At 35.5% G+C, this 16,814-nt stretch overlaps 2 protein-coding genes across 4 annotated transcripts; one reads left to right on the forward strand and one right to left on the reverse strand.

Annotated features, from left to right (window-relative positions):
- The first annotated feature begins 426 nt into the window (after positions 1–426).
- Positions 427–2,988, forward strand: LOC114731669 (probable E3 ubiquitin-protein ligase RHA4A). The gene is made up of 3 exons (XM_028918888.1): positions 427–852; positions 982–1,067; positions 2,356–2,988. The coding sequence occupies exons 1-3, from the start codon at positions 634–636 to the stop codon at positions 2,591–2,593; spliced, it is 543 nt and encodes a 180-aa protein (XP_028774721.1). The 5' UTR covers positions 427–633; the 3' UTR covers positions 2,594–2,988.
- A 2,797-nt stretch (positions 2,989–5,785) lies between these two features.
- LOC114731670 (auxin response factor 9) lies at positions 5,786–10,360 on the reverse strand. 3 transcript variants are annotated; one of them, XM_028918891.1, is made up of 14 exons: positions 9,761–10,360; positions 9,541–9,659; positions 9,217–9,312; positions 8,897–8,953; positions 8,644–8,796; positions 8,462–8,546; positions 8,243–8,333; positions 7,946–8,110; positions 7,718–7,837; positions 7,574–7,646; positions 7,327–7,480; positions 6,635–7,233; positions 6,349–6,536; positions 5,786–6,217 (listed from the first exon to the last, which is right to left on the reverse strand). In XM_028918891.1, the coding sequence occupies exons 1-14, from the start codon at positions 9,801–9,803 to the stop codon at positions 6,079–6,081; spliced, it is 2,082 nt and encodes a 693-aa protein (XP_028774724.1). In that variant the 5' UTR covers positions 9,804–10,360; the 3' UTR covers positions 5,786–6,078. The 3 variants fall into 3 exon arrangements, with proteins under 3 accessions (XP_028774724.1, XP_028774722.1, XP_028774723.1); XM_028918889.1 differs by having other exon boundaries at positions 6,635–7,239; positions 9,761–10,356; XM_028918890.1 differs by having other exon boundaries at positions 6,635–7,239; positions 9,541–9,655; positions 9,757–10,356.
- Positions 10,361–16,814: the final 6,454 nt, after the last annotated feature.

Here is a 16,814-nt window from a genome sequence, read left to right on the forward strand (position 1 = left end):
AAATTTGTACGATAATGATAACGACAGGCGTGTTTGACAAACAAGCATACCCTGAAATCAAAACAAAAAATTAGATGTGTATGGTACCCAACAATCACTCTCTCTCCCTTTTAGCAGTAGCAATGATTTTTTTTTTTTGGAAAAATTAGTAGTAACAAAGATTTTTGTGGGATACATACGGAATTTTTAATAGTATCCTTTCTTATCTGTATAATAATAAATAATCAGAAAGCAAGATTTTGTGAGACAGTTAGCACTGAGAGAATGTGGTAAAATAATTGGGCCCCTGGTGATAGAATCAAGACAACTGGGCTTAAAATACAAAGAGGGGTGAGGGTCCATTTCTAAGTGGAGGGTCATGAACATGTTCCATCATTTGAAAAAGAACAGAATTTGTACCATCCATCAAACTATTCTACTTGCTACCAGCAGGCAATTACATCATTGAATTAAATAATTGATCCCAGCAAGGATTTTAGATACATGAACTTGTGCCGTTCTTCTGAAATCGTCGCAGCATTTTTTTGTGTCAAAAGACAGAGAAACAAGAATAGCAGAAGCGGAATATATGAAGAGGAAGATGATGATGATGATGAGTATTGAGTAGGTAAAGTGAGAGAAGTAGGAATCACAATGGCTGTCCCTCAAACTCCAACCACATCTCCAAATCTGTATCCACAAGAACTTCAGTTAAAACTATATCAGGCCTTCATTTTCTCAATTCCAATCCTATTTTCCATCATTCTCTTTCTCTTGTTTTATTTGTTCTACCTCAAGCGCAGAGCTTCCTCTCTCTCTTCCCCTCCCCACTTTCTTCCCACCACTGCTCCTTCAACTACCTATCATTCCACCGTAAGTCTCACTCTTCATCCCTCTTTCTCTCTGTTATATCATTTGTATCTCTATACATATGCCTTTACTCAATTCTGGGGATTTCAATTCATATATTGGTGCCTCAATCTCCCTATATTGTTTTGGCAGCCTTGTCGCTTGGATCTGACGCTTCAGTTCCTCGACACTCTTCCAAAAGTTTTATTTGATGAAGAATTAAAAGAAAAAGATTCACAGTGAGTGTTTCCAATCTTAACTTTCTTCTCTTTTCTTTGTTTATCTTCCTTGATAGATTCCTGTTCTTCTTTTGCTATTGGCGCTAAAACAGCATGAACACCAGCTAGATGCTTCTTGTGATATCCTATCGCATGCATAGAATTGATTGAAAGCCCTTGATATGATGTCTAATGGAGGAGACATGTCTTTGAGATTAGTTCGATCGATGTTATTAGGAACCGTTGCTCTTTGAAAGATGCGAAAACATTAATTAACAGTATCTTCAATTGAATTCTCAATTTCTTTCTCTCTTTTTCTTATTTTCTTTTTCCATCAGAATCTCACATTTACGGCATCTACTATTTTCACAAAAAGAGCTACAGCAAAAGGAAATTAAAAAAAAGATAAGTGGAATATATGAACAATGACATCTCTTGGGTTTCAGCGGACGAAAGAAAAGATCAACCTGTCTGAATGTGACCTAAGTGGAATAAAGAATCCTCCTCCGTAGAACTTGTGGATATAAAAAATAAATAAAGTAATATTACTTCCGGTCTTTAATGTAAGAGTCAGTTGACTAATTTAAATAAGTAAAAAGAAGTTTGTTAAATTAGTTATTTGTAATAAATAGGTGCTATCTTCCTTAAAATACCCTTGCTAATTAAATGTGCTAGCTTTAACATTTGATAAAACATTTAACACATGCAACCACTATAATAAGTACTTTAGGAGAAAAAATAAATAAATATAAGAGACAAAATAAATCAGGATCTTATATCTAAAACCATATTAAAAGTCAAACTAACTCTTATATTAATAAACGGAGGTGGTATGTAGCACTCTAATGCTATTTTCTAGTTGCATCAAACATCCTTTTCTTATGTTATTTCTTCTAGTTTATCCAAAACCTTAAACCGAGAATAAAATTAGGGTGTTGGACGTGACTAGAAAAATAACATCATGGGTGCACCAAAAAAAATTAACACTAAGTTATTGTATGCATCACAAATAAGATTAGTGTATTGTATGTAACAAAAAATAACATCAAGGGATGTTGGGTGCAACCAAACAATAACATTAGAATATTAAATACATCATAAATAAAATTAGAATATTGGATGCAATTAGGAGATAACATTATGGCACAGGATATTACTTTACCCTAGAAAAACCTCCCAAACAAACAAATTAACAATGAAAAAAGAGGACAAGAAGACGTTATTTGGGTGTGTGTGTTTGTAATGTAATGTAAATGATTAAATGATTGCATATGATGTTGTTCTGAGGTGAGCTAATTTGGTGAAACAGATGTTGTGTGTGTCTGGGAGAATTTGAGATGAAAGAAGACGTATTACAGATCCCTCAGTGCAAGCATGTGTTTCACAGAGATTGCATTTACCATTGGCTCCATTCACACTCCACTTGCCCACTGTGCAGATGTTGTATCATTCCTCCCACCAAGTTTCTGAATCCACCACCCCTTCCTCCACCTCCTCCTCTTGCGGACGAAGCTGCTTCTGCTTCTGCTTCTGCTTCTTCCAACTAATAACGACACATATTGCAGTGGTGATGGCTTAGTAGCTTGGTGATATGTAAGTTTTTCTTTGTAAGCGAAATGTCACGGGTTTGTTGCAACTTGTAACTTTAGATTGTAAGTGTCTGCCATTGTAATTCCAAAAAAAAAAAAAAAAAGAGGAGGAAATATATATTGTTACCTAATGTCTCTTTCAATTCCTCACATTTCTCAACCTCTTCATATTTATAAGCCTCCATGCATGCATAGTTCATCAAATAAACCAACTCCTCTGTTTTCCCTTTTGAGCCCCTGCCTCTCATCGTCACCAAATTGGAATTGGAATTACTCAAAATTGAGAAGTGCAGTTGAATGAAGCCGGCAAAGAAGAGCATCCCGTCAAGCCCAGTTCTGACCCTTTTTGGTGTTTCTTCCCGTTCACCCAATTTTTTTGGGGCCAGACTTGTTCACCCAATTTCAATCACTGTTTTCTCTACTCCCTTGAGCTAGCAAATGTTGTATAATGAATTATTGAATTGCTAATTATTGATTATTACTATTATTTCGCGACATTATATTTTCTATTTGCATGTAGCTTGGTGTTTCCCGTCTCCTTTTGGTGGTTTTTTTTTTTTGTATAACTCAAAAATAGAATTTTTTTTAAAGGATTTTTTTATCATATTTATAATAAACAACTTATTGCCAGTGTAAACATTTAAAATTTTTCTTTTATAACCTCATTAAAAAAGATTATTTATTAATGAGGTCAATTGTTATTCCCTCTGGAGTCTGGACTCTGGTTTTTATATAAGAAACAAACAACCAAATAAGTATATAAATAAATATGTTTTATTTTTAAAATACACTTACTTGTGAGGAGAAATAAAGTCAGCGGGTAAATAACAATTAATGGAGTGATATAAAAGGTAGCTAATGAGGCAAAAATGAATAAAATTGGTTAAAATTTTAGACATTTTTTTAATTTTCAGCATATTTATTTACCCACTTAATCTTAATTATATTTTTTATCCTTAATAATTAGTTATTGGTCCATTATAAAAGAGATCACAGTGGGTATATGTTTCAAAGGAGGAAAAAAACAGTAAAAATTATTTTTTTTTAGTCCTTCAAATTTAATTCATTTTTAACCCAGTCCCTCACACTAATTCCTAAAAAATATAACTGAGTCCCTAAAAATTTTGTTCGTTATTGATTTAATGTGTAGATTGTGAATCAAAACATATTTCAAGGAGCAGGCGCAGGTACGAGGTTTTGTATCAGGAATGGGCACGCTTTAACTAAAAAATGCCTTGGGATTAGCGTCTTTGAGAAGTAATGAAATCATAGTCTCTAATCATGAGCTTCCCGATTCTCACGCGCAACTTTTGGAAGCCAGAATCATAAGACGTTATATATGACTGTTGAACTACTACTTTCGGTCTTTAATATAATATCTTATTTAACTTTTATTTTGATCATAAATATAAAATCCCAATTTACTTTGTCTCTAATGTTTGTGCATTTTTTTTAAGATAGTCCTTCTAATAATAGTAGTTTAGCAAACACACTTGATTAGTAAGGATATTTTAGAAAAGACAACACCTATTTATTACAAATAACTAACTTAACTTATTTTTTAATCTCCTCAAATTAGTCAACTAGCTCTTATAATTAGAACCGAGGAACTATTTGATATGATAGTTAAAAGTCATGATTAATTGATATGCTATAAAATAAAAGTTGAAAAACATAATGAGATTATGTAAAGTAGAGAGAAGGCCCTCCATGTTTGTTTAGTCGGTAGGGAAACCCAAATTAGTTTCAAAAAAACTCATTTAATTACAACTAATAAGCATCAAAACATTTTAAATTATAAAAAAATTCAAAATTTGAATGATGATAGGGGAGACTAGAAATAAATCCTTAGTTGAAAAATTAATTGAATGATGAATTGCACAAAAAAGTTATAAAAAAATAATTCACACAAAATATTATTTGTATAAAGGATTAATGGATTGTATATGAGAAAATATGAATTTTGGAACAGGAAAAGTTGAGTTGTTTAAATTTTTAATTAGTATTTATTCACATGATGAAATTGCCCCAAAAGGCAATTATAAAAAGAAAAGAAGGTGTCGAGCGTTGGGATTTGGTAGCTATAAGATGGGACGTTGCAGAGGTGAAACCGAAGGCAGGGGAAGCAGTGAGAATGGTGATAACGATGGACGAGGCTGCCCTGTCTCTCTCGGACATGGCAGCCTTCCTGAAAAGCACCCTCCTCACATAACCTATGCCCTACCCCTAGACACGATAAAGACCTTACTTAATAATGCATACTCATTTTCAATTAATTACATGAGATTAGATAAAAGACAAAGTTGAGGGACGGATGATGGATTCATAGGCCCTTCTCTCTAAGAACTAGGAGTGGGCTGGGAGGGGCAGCCGCATAATATTTCCCTCTATTTGCGCTGACGCATTAATTATGGCGGCAGAGCCTTTGGACATGGCGGCAACAAATCTTTCAACCACAAAACATTCTGACAATGTGATCAATTGGTTAACTAAAACCCATGCATAACAGGAAAATGAGCATCCAGGTTCTCGTATGGTTTATAGCTTAATCCTGCAATGTCGCAGTTCTAATGAACAACACCAACCCTGTCAAACCATAAACTTCAGAAGCAGTGTTACTAGACCCAAAAACTCGTAAATAGTTTGTTTTGATTTTTGGGTGCTGCTGCATCATTAGAAGAAAAATATTGATCAATTTCTTAGGGATTCCGAAAGATGGGGCAAAAACCGATTTAAAGGCACAAAGCCACGAACCCACGCTTAAACAGAAATGGAAGTTTCAAATTCAACAACCTTTTATTCGAGGGGCGGAAGTGATGAAAGACCTCAGGTAGGGCCGTATTTAGCTTGGTTTTCAGGGTCTGTTTCTGTGTGTATTTCTGTCGGTTAATATAGTATCCAGTTTTCTCTCAAAAAAAAGTTTCAAATTGAAGAGACATCAGTTTACAACAAAAACCATAACCTGGTTGCCACCTACACCTACACCTACACCTACACCGGGTAGAGGGAGGGAGATGGCGCAAGGCTTAATGTTTGTTGAGCGTGACCTTGACCATTCAGGTTGAATGATCCCAACCATATGTCAAACTTCAAACCACAGCAATAAACATCCACCAGACCAGGTTAGACTTGCCCTATGGAAGATAGACCTTTGACCAGCTAGGATTCACATTCTCCCGGCCATCATTATCATAAGAATTAACATGAACATGCATATTTCACAGACACTAAAGCCTACATTTGCTTTCTCCCACAAACGCACTTTATTATTTCAGATCTTAAAAGTCCCATCATGCCTGGAGTCTCGAGTAGCACTAAAACTTGAGCTTCAATTTGCCAATGTCCTTCATGTCGAAATTACAAATTTCCTACGTCTAAATAAATCAACTCCCTTCCCACAAAGAACTACAACAACAGAGACCAAACAAAGATCAACATTAGTTTCAGGTTTCAGCTGTGCTCCCACTTATTACAGTCCCATCACCTTCCATTGATGAAATAGGCAATTTGCTTCCCGCACTCATCCTCTTCACATCCTGGCTGGAACAAATGAAGATTCTTCTGACCATATTACAGAATTCACTGCAAGAAAGTAACAGCATTCAACAGGAAGATATTAGCATTGTGAGAGGTTTGCATTATTGTGTATAATATGCTAAGCAGTATAAAGATCCGAGACATAAGATTAAGATTATATTCAGAGGAATACTCACGGCCATGGATCATCACCCACAAGCATCATATCCCCTTCGTCATCAGTGAAGACAATTTCCCATTTCTTCCTATCTTTAAGTTGTCCTTTTATGTCAAACATCTCCTCCAACTCGTCTATAAGTTGATCATAACCATCCAAAATGGCCAAGTCCACAGCACGACCCACTGTGACCCCCTGCATTTGAACCTTTTGCAGGTTTGGAACACCAGCGGAAAGCATCAGAATTTTTTACTAACCACAAAATATTGAAATTATTATCAATATAAGTAATCTGCATTTGAAACCTTGGTGCGACTTCTGGAACATATTTGCTTGCTCTGAGTCTCCTTTACTTGCAGCTGTTCTTGTTTTCCCTCATGGGAAGCCCGTGAGATGTTATACTTATGGTCTGAATCAGTTCCAGACAAGGCATTGACATGACTTTCAGAAGGGCCATTAAGTATACCAGCTGCATGTGTAGGTGCCTTCTCCATCGCAGTTGAATTTTGGGAATGACCAATAAGATCAATCCCAAACAACCGACAGCTTGTAGCAATCTCAACTTTATTCTCCTTGCCAGCTTGTTCAAGCAGATGATCATTGTTCTGTCGCAACAAGTGAGTGGTTGAATGAACTGAGTGAACAGGCCAAGCAGAGACGCTCTTGCCATCATCTGTTGTGTCCTGCAACAGTTGCGGAGGACCGGTTGAATGGGGAGACGACAGCCAACTCCCTTCTGTTTGATTTCTTGAAGGAGTGTTGCTGCTGCTTTTACTATTCATTTCAGCTTGATTGTGATGCCACATGCCAGAATTTTCACTCCTATTGCTTTCAGCCATAGCTCCGAGTCGGTTAATATCAGGTTGCATCAGCTCAGAATTCCAGAAGGCAGAGGCAGTGGAAGTTGTGTCTAGTTTGTAATCACAACGTAGAGGTCAAGAGAAATTTACGCAATCTCTATAAGAATTGAGAAGAGTTAAACAAAATCAGTTCTCACCAAGATCTGGAATTTCACTGGGTGGCCGAGGTCGCTTGGTCTTCACAACGGGAGGTTGAACTGAAGATGAAGTAACGGGAGCCAGAAAAGGTTCCACTTCCCATGGTGAAACCTTATCTGGTCTTGGAACAGCTGCAGGTTCATCCCACTGAACCTGTACCACAATAGAAAGAAAAGTAGATATGATTAATGACACAATCACTCCAGATATGAAGGCAAACAACTTCAAAGTGACAGCAGAAAATACCTTGAGTGATCGCCAGCTCGAATTTACCCAGTGAGGAGAAATATCTTCCACCCCAATAATAGTGCCCGAAAATCTAATCAACCAAGTATTAGAATCTCCATGAAAAAAGATGAGGGCAACAAACTACAACAGTAAATTTAGTACCTCTTGTCAGTTTCAGGAGACTCATCCCCTTCAAACCTCATCTTGAACCTCATACCAACAGTAAACTTATTGTTGATAGCCTCCAGAAACTTGTTTACGCTTATGATAAATTGACTTGTCCTGATAAAATAAATTTAAGATAATCAAATAAAAATCCTATATCAAGAATCATCCCCAAATATCTAATACTTAGACAAATCTTGTTCTTGGAGCAGGCAAAAAATCTACCTTGGTTTATAGTAGACAACAAAAAGAGTTTGGGTTGCAACGGCATGAGAGGCAGTTGCAAGAACTCCTAGGTGCATACTCTGACTGGAAATTACGGATGATGGCATGCTACTCTGCTGACGAGCATGACGCCTCACTCCAACACGTAATTCTCCACTGAACCCTCTATATAAATATTACAAGATCTTATTTAAGCTAAGGTTTGTACAGTTGAATAGATAATAAGGATTCTGCCATATACAAGATTTCTGAGCTATGTAATGATATAACCATGAAAAAGGAAAGCAGCAAATGAACCTTAAAAACACGAAGGTATCTCCAGCAACTAATCTCTTCGAAGTAACAAAAGTACTCCATCCAGTTGTGAGCAAATGTCTACGAGGCTGACCTGGAGGCAAACGTAAACATTAATGAAAACAAAATTAGGCAACCAAATTTCACCCAAAACAAAAAAAAAGGGGCAACCCGAATGTTTAATTACAAGGACTAGATTATAAATCTACTCAAGCCCTTTACCTCTGAATATATGCTTAAAGCGCCACTCGTAACCGTGAAGATCTTTGGCAACCAATTCCTGAGTAGGAGTTGGTTGGGACATGTCCTAAATGAAATCCATGCATGGTAATGTCATTAAGACAACGATCCGGAAGTAGGAAGTAGAAGCCATGATGAAATTGGACCATTTCAAGAGTCCTTACCAGCGGAGGAAGGCATTCAGTGGCGTGTTTTCTGAGAACAGAGAATCCACCATGGGTGCTTGTATCAGATGCCGTCAAAACCTTGCTGAATGAGTGAACTGCTGGCCTTGGAGGTTCGGCAGGGCATGGATCTGGGCTAGTAGGCTCATTTTGCTAACATATTTGTTCCATTAGAATCTAAGCAATAGTAGAAAGAATCTAAGGTTGTCCACGAAAATTTTTGAAATCAGAAAAAAGGCAGCTACATCCTTACATTGGATTCTGGCACCAGAGTAATTTGTGCGTAAACCTCGTCAGTTTCTTGTTCAGCCTAAACATATGAAAGTTTAAGGTAAGTTTTCACTTCCAATCCATTATCTAAGTAATAAAATTTAATTGATGTATAAATAACAGGTGCTATGAAGTTTAAAACATGGCACCTATAACTACACATTGTATACCTAGTACTCCAGAATTCAAATGACCATTTTCTCAGTAAACAGAAATAGTATTTTCTGTCACCAAAAAAAAACGAAAAAGAAATAGTATTTTCAGGGAAAGAGATAAAAGGAGGAGGTCCAGGAAGAAAATTACCAACAGATGAACGTTCACTACACGGCAAAGGATCTTTGAGGGAAGGTTGAACACCGGAATCCGATGGTTGAGTTCTTGATTTGTTGATGCCTCCAACTACAGCAGAGGGAAAAAAGTAAATTTTGAAAAAAGAAAAATAGACTTAAACCAAGTTTATGACATTCTTACAGCTCCAAGATAAATACGAAGGCAATTTCAATTTTAAACGCAAATTAATGGAGGCATATCCACCTCAGGAAGAAAAAAATAGGTGGGTTAAAAGTCTACCCTTCTAAAACAAAACAGAAAGGATCAGAAATAGAAGAAGTTATCAAAGTAACTTACTTGCTCCATGTGTCCTTGTGGAAAATAAAACACCCTCTCGCCGGCCCGAGGAACGTCGACAAGAGGTCCTGCGCAGGCCTTCCATAGTTCTTCATACAGATCATCCCCTCCACAACTACCTGCTTAACAGACCGCAAAAGGAAGCCAAACTTGATGGTTTATTTCTATAAACTGACCGAAGAATCCAAAGAAAGAAAAGCAAGAACCATCTGATTCTCACCTTCAGCCGAAGACATCGAAAAAGACCCTCCACGATTCAACATCACTCAACTCACACGTCAACAACAAAGAGTCAAAGAGGTCAAGCAATCCTTTTAACAAATCTGAATCCTCATTATATGTTCACAACCATCACACTTAAAGGCGCTATAAAACAATCGGGAAGAACCGTTAGACAACAATTTATCAACAATCAGAACAGCTCCGACTCTTGAAATCCACAATCACGCTTTACACACAGCGTAACGATCTCCGCCGGAAGAGTAACGCAAACCCGGCAATACTCGCAGCAATCGTTACCAAACCGCACAGGCAGCTCCCAAAGCCACTAATGCTGAAGTGATTCTCGAGTCAGAAATGAAGGTCGCGTTCTCTCTCCCTCCCACCCTCCAAAGCATTCCAAGATTGCAAAGCTTTCTCCAAGGAATCCAGGAAACGGCGTCACAAAGAATAACCAAAACCACTTGGCGCGCGTCTTATTATACAGAACATAAAGGTCGCTGGGCAGCTCGTTTCGCGTGTATTGGCGACTCTGTGTGTCTCCCTCTCTCCCTTCCTACCAGACACAGCACAAACCGTGGTTAGGATATTTAACAGCAGAGCCAGTTAACCGGACGGCGCTCGTAACGGCAATGGGTCTGAATTGTCGGGGACGTCGTCAAGGATAACGGCCAAGTGTTGGCTGAATAGAAGAAGTTTGCATCGAGATGCGTGAGATAGGGGTAACGGAAACCGTTAGGGAGGCACCGTCACCGTCAGGTGCCGTCTGTATCGTTGTCTGCTTCGAAGCAGGCAACAGGATTGGCTGGAGTTACCCCGGCAGAATTTTGGTATTCGCTGCGACCCTTTTTTTTTTTTTTTTGGTTTTGTGAATTTTTGAAGGGGAAAATTAATAAATGATAGGGGCCTTGACCTGCCAGGTGTGAGTGGCGTACTTATCAATAATAATTTCCCCACTCTCATTCTCCCACCACGCTGCTCATGTGGGCCCCCTTCGGATTTCTCAAATTTTCCCTCTGAAATTTTTAAATTTTTTCCTTTTTATTCTAATTAATTTTAATTTTGAATTTCTGTAATTCAGGTTCTACTACTTTTTGTTCTTAATATAAAAATTAATTGATTAATTTAAGTAGATTAAAAAAAATTTTAAGTTAGTTATTTATAATAAATAGATATTATCTTCCTTAAAATATCATTACTAATTATGTGTATTAACTAAAACTACTATTTAATATAACATTTAATATGTGACTACTGCAAGGACTATTTTAAAACAAATAAATAAATATAAAAAATAAAATTAATTACAATTTTGTATTTAAGATCAAATTATATTAAAGAGTAAAGACATGAGTATTATCCAAGTTCTTTTCCTCGTATGCTAAACTTGATCTCAAGCCTATATAAATGCTTTTCTTTTTTTTTTATGATCAAATTTATTACATTATGAAAATTTCATATCATACTTGAGATGAACTGAAACAATATTTTTCTATTTTTTTTATTTTAACCAACTCAGCTAAATTTAATTATCCAGCATAAAATGCATATTCATCACTATTTTCATAAGGAGCACAGTGTCCTTTTAAAAGGAAAAAAAGGACCCTCCATGGCAGCAACTAAATACCAAATAAAATTGGCGTCAAAACCACTAATACAGATAATTACATGAATAAATCAATCCCTTCAATATCACATACAATTTCCAAAATACTTCATGCAACAGATAGACAATTTCACCAACAAGAGTTAGTCCAGTTGGTAAGAAATCAGTTTATAACGCACAAAGTCGTGAGTTTGAATCCGCTGCCGATGTAATGAACTTGTTAGTGGGCAATCTGTAAATACCTTTGTAAGTGTTTTTTGAGTTTGGAGGCATGTCCTGACTCTAATAAGCCTCCGGACTCAACTCATCTAAACTTTCCTACAACAAAAAAAAAAAGATAGACAATTTCCAAAAGAAGAATGTAAAGGAGGAGACAAATTATATTATTGCCCGGTAATAGGTAGAGACGTTATAAGAGAATGAGAAATGGTCATGAGCCTTCACATCGTATATTCTGAACAAGAAAAGAATGATTCCTCAGAGGACGTGACCCATATACTACTATTTTAGTTCAAGGATATGCAAGGAAATGCCTACTTGGATGAGTTTTTCTTCATTTCACATTTGTCTTAGAGGTTTGACCAGTATAGAAGAATATTTAGCCCACTACTCATACGTATTCTCAGATTCGGATTTGTTTTTTCCCCAAGATCACACAGAATAATCATGTGTGGGCGCTTATTAAATAAATTTATACTCATCTAATATTTAACATAAGAATTATTTAATTAATTTAGATGAATTAATAAAGATAATAAATTATTTAATTGTAATAAATATAAGAGGATCTCCTTAAAATATTCTTATGTGTCGTACATTATGTATCATTTTACAAGTTAAATATGTTAATTTCAAAAAAATGATAAATACGAGAGATAAAATAAACTGATTAGTTTTATATTTATAACCAAAATTCCTCTTTAACTAACTTTTATACTGACCAGTGAGAAGGAATATGGTTGTAGGCAAGGTGGTGATGAGCCTTTGGAATGAAGAATTATTTGAGCACTTGGGACCGTCATGATAAGCTGCTTTACATGTTTTTTTAATTTAATTGCCAACACTTTCTTGAAAGAATAATGTTAATGAAAATTGAAACGAAAAAGGGGGAGGATGATTAATATTAGTATATTATGAAGATTGTATTATATAATATATTTTAATGAGCTAGTGTTGATCCATCCCACTCTGCACATTTAAAATAAGAAGCAAATTCATTGTCCCTACAATTATACGTGAGATATGTGGGAGATGCCTTTTCCCAACCAGCAGTTATCGCTCATTGCATCTTTGTGCTCATATTCCTCATCATCCCTTTTCATCCCTCCTCTTTTTTTTTCTTTTTTTTTCTTTCCAAAGTGTTCAGTGGTGCGCATCATTTATCCTAATAATATACATATTGTATTAACCCTATATGTATTTCTACCCTATATAACTAATTTGAGAATATTAATAAAATTAGTTAAGTTGGTTATTTATTATAAATATATGTTGGTCTGCCTAAATCATTCTTTTTAATCAAATGTATTACATGATTAGAATTATTTATTGATAAAAACCCTTGTAATCATTAGTAGGGATATTTTTTTAAAAACTAAGAAATAAAATAAATTAAAATCTTATATTTAAGATGAAGTCTAATTCTTAATTAACTCGTATACTAACAACTGAATATGGTACTATTTTGTAATGAATTTACCAACAGTAAGTTCCTGTCGCCAAGTTCTAACAATAAAATGAGTGTCTTGTCATTTAAAATGCGATATCGCAAATTCTGTCGGAAAGCTTTCCCCACTTAATAAATAAATCGTTTGGATTAGGTTTAGAATTATAATGTTCTCTCTTGCTCAAGAGGGTTCGCTTTTTTATAATTTTTTTTCTTTTGCTTGAAAATTGAGTTAGAACTTAGAACTAGGTTGCTTAGAGTCCTATTTATAGTAAGATTATTTTTCCAGGCAAAAAAAAATTTTTTTTTACTTCGCAATTTTACTATAGAGGAAAAATGTTAGTTAGAATTGTCTCCTATGCTTCTCTAAGTTCTCTCTTGTTTCTTCTCCCTCACCAAATCACAAGTAATGCGAGTGAGTAGAATGTACTTGGGCATATGATTTGGCCTTGACAGCTGAATATCAAATTCATTAACATATTATTATTCCTCACATGTCCGTCCTTCTCCAATAACTAAACTATTCTTTAAACTAATAATAAATGACCGTATGTTTCCAATATAATGAGCGTGTGTGTCTCTTGCCTTATTCCAAGAGTTACCCTGCTTTTCTTAATCAATCCAATAGTGCAAATACACGTTCATACCAAAAAATAATAATGTGGCTGACACATATATAAAGCTGATCGCTATAATATACTACCTTCAATCCCAATTATAAGAGCCAATTAACTAATTTGAAGAGATTAAGAAAGTAAATTAAGTTAGTTATTTGTCCTAGATAGGTGTTGTCTTTCCTAAAACATCCTTGCTAATCAAATATATTGATTAGAACTATCATTATTAGAAGGGCTACTTTGGAAAAACATGTATGAATATGAGAGACAAAGTGGATTAGAATCTTATATTTAGGATTAAAATAAAAATCAAGCAGGGTCTTATATTAAAGATCGGGGGTAGTATATTGATGTCGAGGTTTACAATTTGTTTGTAGTTATTATGAGATAGTATAAATAAACCAGTTAATTGGATAAGTGAAAAAAGAGGGCTAAGTAGGGGGGGGGGAGATAAGGGGTGTTGAAATTGAGGATGAATAAAGGGGAAGGAGAGAGGAGAAATGGGAATGATGTGAATATAATGATTGGGAATAATAATGTGTTATGGTTGGAAGACTGAAAGGGAAGGGAGATGTTGCTGATTCTGCCCACCACCAAGCCCCTCAAATCAGCATCTCTTTCTTTTTCTCACAACTCAACGCACACTAAAGACAACAAAGCTTTCCTTCCCTCCGCCTTACTTTTTTTTTTTTTTCCTTCTCAAACTCTCCACTCCCCTTGCTTTTTGCTTGCTGGGGTGGCGTGTGTAAGTGAGAGAGAGAAACAGCCAATTATGGTTTCATAAAGTGGATAAAAAACTTAAAATTTTTTGTATTTAATATGTTCATCTTCTTCAACCTGGGAGCTATTTCTTCTTGCCTTTTACTCCCTCTATTTTTTGTTTATAGAAACCTGATAACTAAATTATGCAATTTAAGAAAATAGTTAAAACTAATAGATATGCAAGAAATAAACTTTTTTCAAGCATGCTCTTATTTATAAGGGACAAGTAAGAGAGATAAAGTATGAAAGAGAATATAGGAAAACCCTTTAATTAATACAATCTATAAAATTAATTAGGGACAAAAATGATAAAAAAAAGAATTAAATGTTCAGATAGCTACAAGTAGGATCTTATAAAAAGGACCAAGACAATTCAATTCAAATTTCAGGTTCTTATAAAAAAGAACATAAGAGCGAATACAGGTGCTAACAATTACTATTAACCAAAATTATGTAGATCAAAATATTAGTTAAAAGTAATAAATATGCAAAGGTTATAATTTTTTCAAGCATGCTTTTTTATGAAGATGACGAGGGAGAAGTAACGAGCGAAAAAAAAGAAACGGGAGGCACGTAATTAAGTGTGATAAAAATAAAAAAAAGTATTAAATTTTCAAAAAAACATGAATTGTTAGCTATGCATAGGACCACCAACCCATACGTGAGGTCGAGATGTTATCTGTATAAAATTGGAGGGAGTACAAGATAATGCATGCAAGTAAACTGTACTCGGGGTCGGGGGGGATTAAATTGCAATTGTTCATATATAAAAATAATCATATGTCTGGGAACTAAAAAGTTGGGAAAATTACAATGATGTCCCAGGTAAGAAAAATAATTAAAAAAATAAGTCACAAAAGTTGTCATTCTCACTATAGGACTTGTTATCATAGGCTGTTGAGGTTGTTATTGGAACCTTTTGATAATTAATTCTCTTCTGTAAGACTTGGTCGTAATTCTTCCTAGAAAGTTTCGCTTCAATTGACATCTATCTCAACTGCACTCAAGTTCAAATTAGCTACTGTACAATATAATAGATGCAAGTAATTAAACTCAACGTCACATTTTGATTCGGACATAAATTCTTTTACTTTTATACATATATATGTATGCTCAACTTCATTCAAGATGACACTGAATGCCCTTTATTTTTCCATGTAAACTCACACTTAGCTTCTCAATACAATACATGCAAGATCTTAACATTAAAACCTGTTAATAAAAAAAATTATAGTTAGAAAGTTCCACTTCAACTTCAATTAGACGTGGAAAAAGGTAGGGGTGCTCACGGGACGGGACGGGACCGGGACAGGCCCGTCCCGGTCCCGTCCCGGTGAACAGGGACGGGACAGGGTTTTAGTCCCGTGTCCCGTCCCGTCCCGGTTTTGTCCCGGTCCCGTCGGGACCGGGACGGAACCGGGACGGGACGGGACGTCCCGTTCCCCTCCCCTTTTTTTTTAAAAAAAAATTATAATTTTTTATATGAAATTTTTTTATGTTATAATGCTTATTTTTTGTTAGGCTTCTAAAGATAAAAACATTATAAAAAATATTATGTAAAAAACTCAATTATATAGTATAAAAAAGGTGTAAAAATAATACTGTAAAAAAAATACGATAAAAAAAACACTATATAATGGCTTTATGAATTATTTTATTGAGGAAGGAGATATTGTTGAGATAATATTACAACTTAAGAGTTAAAAATCACTATAAAAATAATTATTATTATTAATAAGTAAATTGAATAATCTAATAATAATTATTAATAAATAATTTTTTTTTAAAAAAAATATCCCGGGACGGGACGGGACGGGACAACCCCGTCCCGCGTCCCGTCCCGTCCCGGTCACTGTCCCGTCTCGTCCCGTACTTGTCCCGTCCCGAAATTTTTTTTGTCCCGTCCCGTCCCGTCCCGAACTCACCGGAACCGGGACGGGACGACCGGGACGGGACAAATTGAACACCCCTAGAAAAAGGAACTCAAAATCAAATGAATGGTAGTTTATTTAATGAAAGAAAAGTGGGAGAAAAGGAGAGGCACGTAGTACGTGGAATATGATTTTAGTAAAAGGAGGCCATGTGGACACCAACATGACCGGTCTTGCTTTCTTACCGTCTTCCTTGCAGCCCACAAAGCAGGGATTTCATTTGAAGTTCAAACTTATTAAATTGCCTTCAGGCTGGGCAGCCACTCATGTGGGGACTGCCTACTTCTATTAGGATACCTAATTTGACATAATTTTATTCTCCTTTCACTTCCCAAAAGCCAGTTCCTCAAAGCATGAAATTAATATGAAAGCATTTTGGATTGGAATCCATTATCCCCAGATCACAACATGATATTTTTGAGATCACATTAACACTTTTAACAGATTAACCTCTATAGAGTATTACATCTTTT

The sequence above is a fragment of the Neltuma alba genome, unplaced genomic scaffold (genome assembly GCF_004799145.2).
Source record: "Neltuma alba isolate B1F8T4 unplaced genomic scaffold, ASM479914v2 tig00012840_pilon, whole genome shotgun sequence".
In the NCBI taxonomy this organism is placed as follows: domain Eukaryota; kingdom Viridiplantae; phylum Streptophyta; class Magnoliopsida; order Fabales; family Fabaceae; genus Neltuma; species Neltuma alba.

Coding starts and splice junctions, on each gene's coding strand:
- LOC114731669 (XM_028918888.1), top strand. CDS start 634: ATGGCTGTCCCTCAAACTCCAACCACATCTCCAAATCTGTATCCACAA. Junction 853..981: donor CAACTACCTATCATTCCACC/GTAAGTCTCACT, acceptor TTGTTTTGGCAG/CCTTGTCGCTTGGATCTGAC. Junction 1,068..2,355: donor TTAAAAGAAAAAGATTCACA/GTGAGTGTTTCC, acceptor TTGGTGAAACAG/ATGTTGTGTGTGTCTGGGAG.
- LOC114731670 (XM_028918889.1), bottom strand. CDS start 9,803: ATGTTGAATCGTGGAGGGTCTTTTTCGATGTCTTCGGCTGAAG. Junction 8,954..9,216: donor TAGTGAACGTTCATCTGTTG/GTAATTTTCTTC, acceptor TCATATGTTTAG/GCTGAACAAGAAACTGACGA. Junction 8,547..8,643: donor CTGAATGCCTTCCTCCGCTG/GTAAGGACTCTT, acceptor GATTTCATTTAG/GACATGTCCCAACCAACTCC.